General features: G+C 41.3%; 2 protein-coding genes across 4 annotated transcripts in view; one reads left to right on the top strand and one right to left on the bottom strand.

Annotated features, from left to right (window-relative positions):
* The first annotated feature begins 829 nt into the window (after positions 1-829).
* sspn (sarcospan (Kras oncogene-associated gene)) lies at positions 830-6,801 on the top strand. Its single transcript, XM_071919632.2, has 3 exons — positions 830-1,167; positions 2,885-2,971; positions 5,219-6,801. Exons 1-3 carry the CDS (start codon positions 958-960, stop codon positions 5,576-5,578), a joined length of 657 nt encoding a protein of 218 aa, XP_071775733.1. The 5' UTR covers positions 830-957; the 3' UTR covers positions 5,579-6,801.
* Positions 6,802-10,219: 3,418 nt separating this feature from the next.
* Positions 10,220-12,491, bottom strand: part of itpr2 (inositol 1,4,5-trisphosphate receptor, type 2) — a 54,052-nt gene continuing 51,780 nt past the window's right edge. For all 3 annotated transcript variants that reach the window (XM_078283299.1, XM_078283300.1, XM_078283301.1), the window contains one exon: positions 10,220-11,688. In XM_078283299.1, coding sequence (XP_078139425.1) covers positions 11,608-11,688 — 81 coding nt within the window. In that variant the 3' untranslated portion in view covers positions 10,220-11,607. The remainder of the gene's footprint in view (positions 11,689-12,491) is intronic.

Below are 12,491 nucleotides of genomic sequence, written 5' to 3'. Positions count from 1 at the left end.
AATGTCATGACACCTGTTGCATAACTGTAAATCTCAAAATGTTTGGACCAAATGTATTGATTATGATTTGTTATTATCCAAGTTTGCTTATTCTGAGGAACGGCTTACATCACAGTTAGTTTGACTACTCATTATGATTATGATAAATCTACAGTTCGTACTAACAGAATTTTCATTTTAACAGTGTGAAATTGGCATAAAGCCTTCTTAATTGCCTCTTACATTCCTTCCGCCAAGAGCCCTTGCATTATTTCCACCAATTATTACAAGTTTTCATCATTTTCATAGAGGATCAGAGCCACAGTAATGCCCTCACATGTCTTATGATCACATTACTTCTTCCTCTAAATCATGTGACTTGTTCAGGCCTGCAGCATATGGTCCTTTTGTGTAACAGTGTTGACAAAGAATGATACAATCAGTCCCGCTTTAGAACAGTATATTTAGAAAAGTATGACCATTCCCGGTGTCGGTTTTCATTTAACTCATACCTGCTGATTTGCCCCTGACTTTCCCTGTCTTTTTTACAGCGTGAATACAAGTGACTTCATTTCACAGCCCGCCTGTAGTCGTCTGTTGGAGTCCCCCTTCGTGTCTTCCTTCCCCCCCTTCCCTCCTCTTCCTTTCCTCCACAGTATGCTGCTGCTCTATATGTGGCACTGGAGCCGCTGAAGGAATCCAGTCCAAATGTTTTCCATATTAGTTCAGAGCCTTCTCTGATTCCAAATAGCAGCCGAGTTGGGCTTATGGTGAGAGGAGGCCGCGGCAGGGAGGGGAAGGGAAGGGAGGGGACGGGAAGGGAAGAGAAGGGAAAGGGGGGGGAGAGGCAGACAGCAGGGCAAGCTCATCCACCCCAAACAGTACGACAGTAAAAGTCGCGAGGACAGAGAGGGAAAAGAGAGAGAAAGTAGCCGTCTCGAGGGCTAAAGACAGGCTAGTGTGAAGACAGGAGGAGAGATGGGACAGGGGGAGAAGAAGAAGGGTATGAAGAGCGATGAAGGCCCGGCGCCACAGGACGCCCATAAGTGCTGTGGCTGTCGCTTCCCTCTGCTCGTCGCCCTGCTCCAGCTGCTGCTGGGGGTGGCCGTCGCCACCGTGGCCTTCCTCATGCTGGCCATCAGCCCCTCGCTGCTGGCCAGGGAGACGCCACACTGGGCCGGGATCATCGTAAGCTCCGTCCTCATATTTGCATGGCACCTTGGTCGCTTCCCTATACCCATCTCACGGTACTGCTGCATGACCCTCGGCTGTAGCCCTTAATTTATCGGCCATCCTCACCTCACTGCATGTCAGCATTGGCCCTTACCCAGTAGCCTAGCCTGGGGCCATACTGTAACTGTAGGCATGGGAAATCACCGGTATTGTCATGTTCTAATAAATCCCCATCTGTTATTTTCACCTGGCTGCATACACACAAATGGACTCGTCACCTGAATCTGCCATCCATCTCTGTCTCACTGTCCTGCTCGCACCCATCCCTGTCTGTGTTATATGTCCATATGTCCAGTAAATCACGAACATCTGGGCACAGGAGACAAGCCGACCACAGGTTTATTCCTCTTTCCATCCCAGCATGCCACAGAGCAGCTTGACTCTTAAACACCTAGGAAGCTTCTAAATACCTTATGACTTGCAAATGTGTTATGTATACATAAATACAACCTCCTTGTCATCCATACCATCTGTCTTACCAGCACACACACACACACACACACACACACACACCATTCCATTTACTTGGCCAAAAAGTCACTTAAATGACACTTAAAGGGAAGCTGTATATTGTAATTTAGTTTTAAGAGAGAAAGTTTTTCCAGCCTTGACTTAGACATACAGAACATAGCAGATTATCAGTCATGAATATTTTGAGTGCTTTCAGGACATGATGAAGAATGTAGTTGTAGTTAATAATTGTCTAATTTCTGAAATAACATTAAGGTAACAGGCAAGTAATCATAATTTGGTGTTCTGTACAAGTAGGTGAACAATGTTAGGTTAGTACAGGAAACAAGCTAATGTGTCAACATGACAGTTGTTTTAATTATATTCACACATTTGTTTAAAAATTGATTTAATGTCCCTCATCTGGGAAAATATTCCTTCACATACAGGCTGCTGCAAGCTGCAAACATAAACAGCCAGGATTAAATGTACTTGTGTCAAAACAAAATTAATCTTTAACTATTGAAAATGGTTATTTTTACTTATCCTTATAGTTCAGAATAACCTTTAAGGTCACATTTTGGTTTGTGAAAAACATGTCTGTTTCTGCTTCGTCAGTCTACTATTCCAGCCTATCACAGATGCTGTGTGCAATCAAAAACATCCCTGGACACTTGAACATCCCGAGTTAGATCCTCACGAGATTCAGCCAAGTGAAAAACACGGAGGTCATCAAGAACTTTCCAGAAAGTCCTGACTGCTTAAGAACCTGGGAAAAACATTTAAATAAGATGCTGCACGTTAGTCACAAGACTCCAATTGCACTGAAGAGATAGAGTGTGAGTGTGTGTGTGTGTGTGTGTGTGTGTGTGTGTGCATGTGCATGAGAGAGAGAGACAGAGAAAGAGATCCCAAAGAGGAGGAAAATCATCTAATTTACCATAACTGTGATAATGTAATCAGATGACAGCTTGCAGCTGAACAGTGCAATATTAATAAAGACACTCATGGAAACCTGGGTGCAAAAATCTGTCTAGAAACAAGATTCTTGTTCACATATTGTGTGCAACTGAAACATATATTACAATTATATCATGGCAACATGTATGAGTATATATCAAGCTTAGTGTGCATGGATTGAATACATTCTTTCTGATAATGGAAGGAGAAAATTGGGACAAAAAATGGGATTATGTTGACCTTTTCTGTTGTATTGTTACAGCTGTGTTTAGTTTCCATCCTGGGCCTCATCCTGTACTGTATCACCTATCACCCTGATGAGAGGAATTCTATGCAATTCATTGCCAAGGTGAGTCTAAGGGCATGCTGACACATTTTCTGTAGAAGAAAAAGTTAAATCACTCTGTGACTGAAGATCTGTCATGTCTTGTATGTCATGCCCCTCTCTCCGTCTCACTGAAATCAACGACTTTACAAAGGTTGTAGAATCGTATTGCAGTAAAATGTGCAGCCTGATCAAATGGGTCAGTGTATTTTCCAGACCAAGGCCTTTGCAGAGAACAATGATTTACTCATTGAGATACTGTTTGTGTGGCTGTGCTCAAGATCAGAAACACTGCAACTGCAGTCAATGGCATAGAGAGAAAGGCATCAAACTGAATTCCTGTTTGTTATAGCTCTGCAGGAAGCCTATGAGTGGATGAGTACATTCATTAATGTGTCTTGATCGTGTAGCTTAATTGGCCACACGATGTATGCAGTTGGAATTTCTAGGCAATTAAAATTGGCCCACCATTGTCTCCCGCTGAGAAGCAAGTGCTTGGAAACACCATGCTCCATTCACATGTTATTATAATAATGTATACTTCCTTCTTTTGGAAATATGACCTGTGCCTTCACACCAAGATAAACTATGACTTGTCTAGAAAGCAGACAATCAGGTGCTGCAGTGGATGAGTGGATAAATACAATCACAACTGTCATGAGCTCTGTGGGTTCAGATTTTAACTCATTCTTTGTAATTCTTTTTAATCTTTTTGCTCCCTCTCTTATCTATAAATGCTGTTGTATCAAAAATCCTTTAAAAACATTGAATAATCTGAATGTCAAAATAGTTGCAATTAGTGCTCTGTCTCTCTATCTATTTGCCTCTTAATACAAATGTGCTTTTGATTGACTAATGTCAAAAATGTAACCAGCTCTGTGGTCTTCTGGCTTTACAGTATTCAGAAAGAATTTGTGGGTTTAATCCTCAGTCAGCTCATTTATTCGTTTGATTTGCCCTCGGGGTAAGGCTTTCAAGACACAAGTAACAAGTCTGATGGGTAGAAATTGTAATTGTAACTGGAGACATTTTGAAAGGAAACTCTTACTATTTTTTCAGATGAGATTCCTGACTCTCTAAGTGTTGTTTCAAATCCTTATTTGGTGTTTCAAGGCACCCAGTTTATCAAACATAAGGTGGTTTTATTAAGTGCCTGAAGGCGTCCTTCATGTGTTTCGAAGCACTTACTGAAAAGTGTTTCAGGACGCTGTGTGGGCTGTAAACAGCAACAAAATGAGCATTGACTCCTTTCAGTTCCTACCTGTTTTGGGGTTTCAGATAATTTCCATTTAGCAGTGCACTGAATGCATGAACAAGGCTCAACAAAGTACTTGTTGATGTACTTGTTGTACATACTATATCTTCTGGTAACAACCCATACTGCAGATTTCACAGCTGTTCCAAAATTAACATAAATGCCATTTCAAATCAAGCAACGCTCATCGCTTGCATAATTCCATAAGCAGCGTGTAACTGAGAGCAAATGCACCAGTGAATGACGGCTGCTGTTATATAAGGGATGGATTAAGATGAGGGGTTAGTGTTATTGAGATTGTGTAATTGCATAAACTACATAAAGCCTCTGTCACATTTTACCAGACATATTTTTAGACACACGCTGTCATTCAACATAATGTGTACTCACACAGGATGTGGACAAAGGTAGGAAGTAGCTGCAGCTGCAGGGGAATCTCACATGTTCAGTGTGTGCTCTGTGCTAAGGGCGTGGCTCCTAGTCTCAGGGTCAGACCATGGATGTATTAAACTAGGGTCAAACCCTGCCCAGTAGTATTGTGGGTAATTTTCTGAGTTGAAGGCACTGCCTATTTCCAGACTTATATTATGGCACTTTGAGTTAATCATGAGACAACAGACTTTTTCCTAATGTAAAAAGTGCACTGTTCTTAAGATACACAAGAAAACCATTTCAGAGCAAATGTCAAAAAACATATAAAATATATAAACAAAATCCACTGGACTTAAAATGAGGAGTAGAAGATGTTTCACCACTCATCCGACAGGGAGAACCGAAGAAGCCTGTCGGATTCAGTTCTAGGACTATTCTAGAGTTCTAGAGTAGTAGAAATGATGAGTTCTAGAACTCTTCATTTTAAGTCCAGTGGATTTTGTTTATATGTATATCATTTTTGGACATCTTATTACCTGTATGACTGAAATACATCTACACGGACACTTCAGAGCAAAGCTTACAAGGTGAAACTGCATGACCTGTGACCCGGTCCCCCTTTGTTCTCTCTCTGCCCTCTGCAGCTCCTGTACTTCGTCCTGTGTACCATCGGTCTGGTCATCTCTGTGTTGGTCATGGCGTTTGCTGGACACCACTACTCGCAGGCCAGTCACTTCAGCTGCAAGGAGGTGGGAGAGGACTGCGTGTGCATTCTGGACCCGGAGGACCCGATCGCCCGCACCTTCACCTACGCAGGGGTCAGCGACTGCGAGGTGATCACCGGGACGCTCACGCTGTACTTCCTGCTCCAGATCGTGCTGAACCTGGCCCAAGCGCTCGTCTGTGCAGTCGGCGCCTTCATCATGTGGAAGCACCGCTACCAGGTCTTCTTCGTTGGTCTGCAGATCGGCTCTCCCTCCGCCCAGCAGTGGCAGAAGGTCTAATGTGACGAAAGAGCTGATGGGGCGACACTGATAGGTGAAATCAGGATGGAGGGTCGAGTAATGCCACCTGCCATGATTACACTCTTATGGACAGATGTGGAACATTTACCATTCTGGTGTGTGCATATGCGTGTTTTCTTTTGATCACAATTTTGAATTCATATTTACTTTTTTGGGTAGTTGTATTTTACTATAATGGCTTTTTGCACAAATTTTGTATACCGTATTAGTAACTTTGTACTTCCAGTTGTCAATGTTATGGAGATAACTTAGATAGTTGAAGAGGAAAAAACAACAGATGGTATATTTTTGGAAAGCTGCACCAATCTTTTGTTTCAAAATTTTGGATTTTTTATAATCTTTTCAATGGTCTTGATGTTTGCTCTGTTGAAAAGTCTTGCTCTAACAATACTGACATATAGCCTTTATACAGATGCCATACTAAACCACTTAAAGAGGCACTGTGCTGAAACCAAAACAGAGATCATTTTTATGCACTTAATTTCTCACATCCTAAAATTCTACATGGTCTTGCAAAATTGTCTTTGGTGTAGGATTTATTGAGATTTAATGTACGTGATAATGTCCTCCAGTGATGCTTTAGGTGGTACACTGAATCACTGTGTTGTGAATGATAAAATAGCATTGCCTCAAGCCTCAGACGGATAATGTTTGGAAAACAGTTTTCTCACAATCAAAGGCGATCAAATATTTAATGACTAAACGCAGGAGCAAAAATCTTTCTCTTAGGTTCTATATTTTAGTTTAGGTTTGAGGTTTGAAAAATATAGAGTTCAGATATAATGTAAGTTGGGGAGCTTCCATGATCGACTTCTGTTTTGTTAAATTTGCCACAATATAAACTTATGTAAAACCAAGTTTATCACTACACTGGCTGTTATATGTAAATATTCCCTAAAAAGTTTGTATAAATTCCTTGCTGGAAAATTACAAGAAAGCATTTTTTTGATATATGAAGCGAACAAACCCTGTGGCCTTTTAGACAATCAGTTATATGTACTAGGTTCAGAGCATAAAAAACAAAAACACTGCCCGAGCCTGACAACAGTAACACAACCTGGGCAGGCTTCACTTTATGAGCACTAAGGCTGGATTCAGACTGGGGCTCGGAGCCGGGCTGTGGCATGCGAAGGTGGATGCCAGGCCACTAGCCAGCAGTAAGCCATGACTCAAACAGCCGTAGGAGTCAAACTACTGCAGCCACAAAGGGGGGGAATGGGTCGGGGTGGGGAAGGGGGTACTCAGACGGGCAGCTGGACTGTTCTATCCAAATCATCACACCGACGTTTCATTTGTTTTCGTTTAGGAGGGAGGAGCAAAAGCGTTGAAACAGCCGCAAAATTGTATGTCTCTAATTTTAAAAAAATAGGCTTGATGCGCTCTGCCTTATCTAGAGGGCCAGCTTTGTTTTTTTTCTCACTCTCGTCTCAGGTGGCGACACTGTTCACCTATGATGCATGCAGAGCAGAATGGGAATGGCAAACGTGAGGCAGTTTCTGTGGCAAATTAGATGGAACATGCGGCCCGTGGGAATGTGTAATTAGCGTGCAATATTATATGCTATTTGTTGATAATGAAAAAGGGTGCTGGACTGAGGATGGTGAACAGTATTATTTATTCTTCAGCAGAGGCCTTAAATCTGGTGTTTGAGAAAGAAGCTTTTCAAAAGGCTTAAAAACATGCCAATATGTGCATTTTCTCTTTCAAGATTGTCATACTGTTTGTCATTACAAATACAGTTTTCATGTCAGACTCATGTGAAGTTTCTTTTCTCCTGTTTTTTCACTCCATATATAAATAGACAAAAAGAGTCCATCCAAACTCCAAACTCCACTCATATGCAAATTAATTGATTCTGTTTGCTACCTATGTTTCTATTAAGACCGAAGCTGAGTTGAAAGCGAATCAATGAACTCCGACTGCACTCATCCTCCGAGCTCAGCTCTCTCCATTAAAACAAACATAACACTTATCTTTTTATAAATACCAAGGAGCATATTATCAAGGTTGGTGGGGAAATACACACTTTAGCAGAATTTATATTTGTCATCTCTATGAACAACTCATTCTCAGAATGAAGCTAGAACTCAAAGAAGTATGACTCTAATGTGTGACATCACCAAGAGACAGTTTCTGCACCTGCTCAGATGGACGGCTGATTTAGTAAATTCTTTTGAATTCTTCTTTGTTTGAGCCTAATTGTGATAGACTGTGATTATAACTATTATCAAATTGTATAATTTACACAAGTTAGTTGTGATTGTTCACTGTGATTGATAGGCATCCTCAGTGTCACTCTCTTATGGCAATGAACTTGTGAACGTGTCCCACCTCACCTTTTCAAAATGTGTATCACGTTCCAATTAAACATCCAACCCATCATTTTCAGACAACATTGTCAGTGAAAATGGAGCGCTGTTGGATAGCAAAAGCAATAATACTGTTGAGGTTTGGCCACAAGTGTAATACATATGATAGCAGCAGTGCCAAAAATCTTACAGTAGCTCTATCTCCTGTATTATTTAAGTAATAGTTTCTAACTAGATGTGCCCATATGCCAGTTAAATCACCCAGGATAATAAAAGAGAGTTCATAAACCATGCTGAAATGCCTGAGATCATGGGAATAATTTATGAATTCTGTTTTACGGTGCATTTTGCATGTGGGCTCACACTGTACACACTGCAGCTAAGCGTGATGGAGGGCAGGGATGTTTGTGGTGTTTTCTGCTTGTGGGGTGTTATGATGCATCATGTGACCACAAAGGCTCAATCTCACAGCCAGACACAGGAAGTCACATGCCAGTCATCACGAGGGCAAGTTTATTTATATAAATGACAGTAAAAAAAAGAGACCTTCCACCCTCAGGAACAACTGTTTGTGTTGATTATTCAAGGCAAAAACACTGAATAATATCTGAACTTGGTGTCCAGTGAAACTGATCTGGGTCTTAAGAGGAGACAAGACTGCACAAGACAGAGAAGATCAATATCTGTATTGATGACACAAATTGGATCAACTTTCACTCAGCAATGTGTAAACAACAGGGATTGTGGTGTGACCATGAATTCAGATCCACTATTTCACTTATCCAGTTAAATATATTGTGAGGTTATATCTAAGTTAATATCACTGAAGATTTGGTCAGAAAACACAATCCCTTCAAGTGCATCAAGGTCAAAGCACCTGACTCCAAAACACATTGGATAAAGCGCCGGTCGCAGAAAGAGCCGAGCCTCAGAGGTGTTTGGGACATTGCCTTGCATTTATTGTCCTCCTCAGGGCGTGTTCACACTCCTGAATACACACAGGCCAAGCATGTGACTCTTGGCTGTGGATTGCAAAGACATTCAAAAATGGCCCTGAACCAATTGTGTCTCAGGTTGCGTACATAAATAATACGCCGCTCACGTGCATTAAACATGTTCACTGTGACTATGAAATGAAGTGGACCATCGTGTTTATCCTACTAATGAAGAGAAACACAAAGTGATTTTGGTATCTAAGGACACCCAAGTTAACCTTTCTCTCACTACACTGCGAACAACATAAACCTCAGCTGACCACAGGGCCGGCCTGAGAAGAGATACCGGCCAAGGCGGCGGGTGTTTGTTTGTTAGCGCACTATGGCGATGAGACTTTGGCAGACAGGAATGACGGTCCCGGTATTATCTCCTCCCCTTGCTCCCCTCTCTGAGTCCGATACATTCCAGTAACGCTGGACTTTACCCTTCTTGTCTACGCAGTGACAGCTGCTCACTATTATGGCACTGCGTGGAGCTAATTTTAATGGCTGTCACAGGCGGCAGGAGCAAATGCAGCCCTGCCAGCGTAAACAGCTAACTGAAGCCAAGAGGGCTGGGCTTCTCTATACAGGGGAAATGACAGGACTGGATTACAAAAGACCAGTTCAGGTCCTCTGCTGATTCATTTATCATCCCAAATGTGTCACACAAGTGCTAAAGTACTAAACGGTCAACAATGTGGATGGATGTGTGGACGACAGGCCTCAATATACCTAATAGTTTCATGACTAAAAAGACATTTTAATCATAGTGGGGATAAATACTTAAATATCTGTTAAAGCGAAAGCACAGACTTTGGAATGCACTTGATGAAAGAAACATTACCTAAGAAATCTACTCAAGGACAGTTAGAGCTCCAGCTGTAATTATTTTCCACCTCTGCTAGAAAAACACCCAATCTCTTCTTTTACTATTTAAATTCCTGCATTCATAGAAAAAGAAAGTTGGATAGTGTTAAATCTCATGAAGTGAAAATAATAACAGAAGTCCTGAGTCTAATGAGTCCACTTGCCTATGTGTATCATTAATCAGCTATTAATTAGCTGCAATGAAAAGCCAAGATGAAGTAAGCAGAATAGCAGTGTGGTGACAACACTAATACACAATGTATTTTTTTACTTTTCTTCTTGTATTAGATGACAAACCAGCTAAAATATGATCCTGCCTGACGCGGCCTGATGTGTGTGTGTGTGTGGCGGGTGAGGGTGAGCCTGGGGTGTGGGTGGGCGTTTGGGTATTCATTCAATCCCAACAACGCCTGAGGCAAATTCCTCCATAAAGCCGCCGACTCAAAGCATGACAGTAAGTCTTATCTTGTTACAAATTTATTACAATACAACATCTGACAACATAAAATACACTATCTATACACTTTGTTTTTATAGAAAGCATCAAAGGACAGCTCCCATCAAGTGCATGCACTCATAATCTGCCATTTGGTTGTGCAAGTTTAAAAACACAATTTCAGACTAACAATTAATTGCAGTCCAAGAGGAAACTAGTGAGAAGGATTTTCACTGTAAGTTAAAAAAAAAAGACCAAAAAACAAAGTCAGAAAAAGTCCAACAGTAGAAGATGAAGATGATATGAGAAGATACAGTAAATATTACAGTATTAGCTGATATCTCGACAGGAGGATCTTTATATTGTAACAAAGAACTGTAAAAGTAACCATATCATCTTCAGTCAGCACTACACTCTGTACCAGTATAAGATTTAGACATAAAAAGACCTTTCAAGTAAGTTCCACACAGGTAATCAGATTATTTAAATTCACATTTCTGTTATTTATATACTTTGTAAAATTCTGTAAAAAGGCAAATGAAATGGTGCAGTGAATGCATTTTCAAAAAAGGACACAGCACGCAAAAATAATGTCCAGAACTAATCAAGGTCTCCAGTTATGAGCAGAACTTTTTACCATTTTTTAAAAAAAAGTGCACTGTCAGGAATTGCAATGTAGGTAAAAGTTAATGAGTAAGGCAGCAAGATAAAGAACAACAAATTTTCCATAGCGCAATAATAATACTCCAGTTATGATCTCCACATTTCACATAAATACCAATAGAAATCTAAAAGCCCAGGGGGAGAATACTTGATGTTATCGCACACACACACACACACACACACACACACACACACACACACACACACACACTCTTCCTCTGGAGGGTCAATCAGTAGGAGCACAGCCAATAACTGACCTGTGTGTGGCTGGTCCGCTCTCTCACACACAGTCAGTCAAGGAATGCAGAGGGCCGACACACGGCTGCCCATAGACTGACAGCACTTAACCGCTAACCTTAACTTAACCTTTCCCTCGACCTCTGTCTGCCGCACTAACGCTACATTGGCAAATGTGTGCCGTGCCTGGCAAATCATTCACAGGGACGAGTCCCTCAGTATAGGAGAAGGCATGAGTGTACAGGTTGTTCCCAATGCCAGGGTGAGGATCACCGCACATGAGGCACAGTTTTGTATCCAGTAAGGCATTGTTTGTGTCGTAGAAAAGGAACAATTTCAAAATGTATGTGCATCAATACTTGCTGGACCCTTGCAGTTTGACATTAGTGACTATGGGTTTATGTGTGGGTTAATGTATTGTGCTTGAGGTTGGCGTTTTGTGTGTGTGTTTGTGAGTGGTTTCTACTGTGATCCTCCAGTAGAGGGGTCAGGCGCTGCCCTGTCTGTGCCTAGAGCCCCTCAGTGGGCTGGGATGTGATGGTTGGCCTGAGAAGGACCCAGGAAGCCAAGCCTCTGCTTATTCTTCCTCTGCTCCGTCATCTGTGAAGGAGAGAGAGAGAGAAAAAAGAAAATCAACCAGGGACGTCCTAAAATAGGCTTTCAGTGTAGTAACGTATAATATGCAAATCAGTATTGCCATGTTAATATTACCTTTACTTAGTGTGGTGCTATTTCTGTTCTGCTGAGCAGGTTATTATTCAGGTCCCAATGTTCCCACTATCTTCATACATAATAATTATTTTCCAAACGAAAGTATTTATCGATTTGAACTTGAGGTAAGGGTAAAATGAAATTCTAAAACTCTACTCAAAGAGCGAGTAAACTCATTAAGAGGGAACGGAATGAATCTGCGGCTCATTAGTTCAACAAATGGATCTGGATCAGTTGAGTGTTACATAAACACAGAATGACGCAACAAGCCTTCTTGCATTAGTCATGTCAAGCACTTCAGACAATTAAGTCTCTTTGACAGTTAAGCATTGGTTCTAAATTTCCTTTATAAAATATACTGAGCTGTTAAAATTGTTTCTTTACAATACAAAGCATACAAAGATTTCTCTCCACACTTGTATGCAAATCGCCTCGTTCAGCTCCACTGAAATGACTTAAAGCAAACTTGCCCCTTGGAAACTTCATTAGAGGGCACCATCAAGTGTGGGCGTGTTATTGTTCAGAGCTGCGACCTGCACGTTGGATGTTGTACTCTTATCAGTGTGTGGGGAAGTTTCTTGAATCAGACAAGACGGGTTTCTCACCACCGTCACATTTGCGGTGGTTTCAGTGTTGATGCAATAATTGAAGGCCACCGGCCTGTAAACAATGAGCTGTACATGCAGATTTAG

This window comes from Centroberyx gerrardi, chromosome 4 (genome assembly GCF_048128805.1).
Source record: "Centroberyx gerrardi isolate f3 chromosome 4, fCenGer3.hap1.cur.20231027, whole genome shotgun sequence".
Lineage (NCBI taxonomy): Eukaryota > Metazoa > Chordata > Actinopteri > Beryciformes > Berycidae > Centroberyx > Centroberyx gerrardi.
This window is presented reverse-complemented; position numbering and strand designations above follow the sequence as displayed.

Excerpts from the sequence above, each read along its gene's own strand:
- sspn (XM_071919632.2), top strand. The coding sequence starts at position 958 with ATGGGACAGGGGGAGAAGAAGAAGGGTATGAAGAGCGATGAAGGCCCG. Across the intron at positions 1,168-2,884 it reads CACACTGGGCCGGGATCATC|CTGTGTTTAGTTTCCATCCT; the intron begins GTAAGCTCCGTC and ends GTATTGTTACAG. Across the intron at positions 2,972-5,218 it reads CTATGCAATTCATTGCCAAG|CTCCTGTACTTCGTCCTGTG; the intron begins GTGAGTCTAAGG and ends TGCCCTCTGCAG.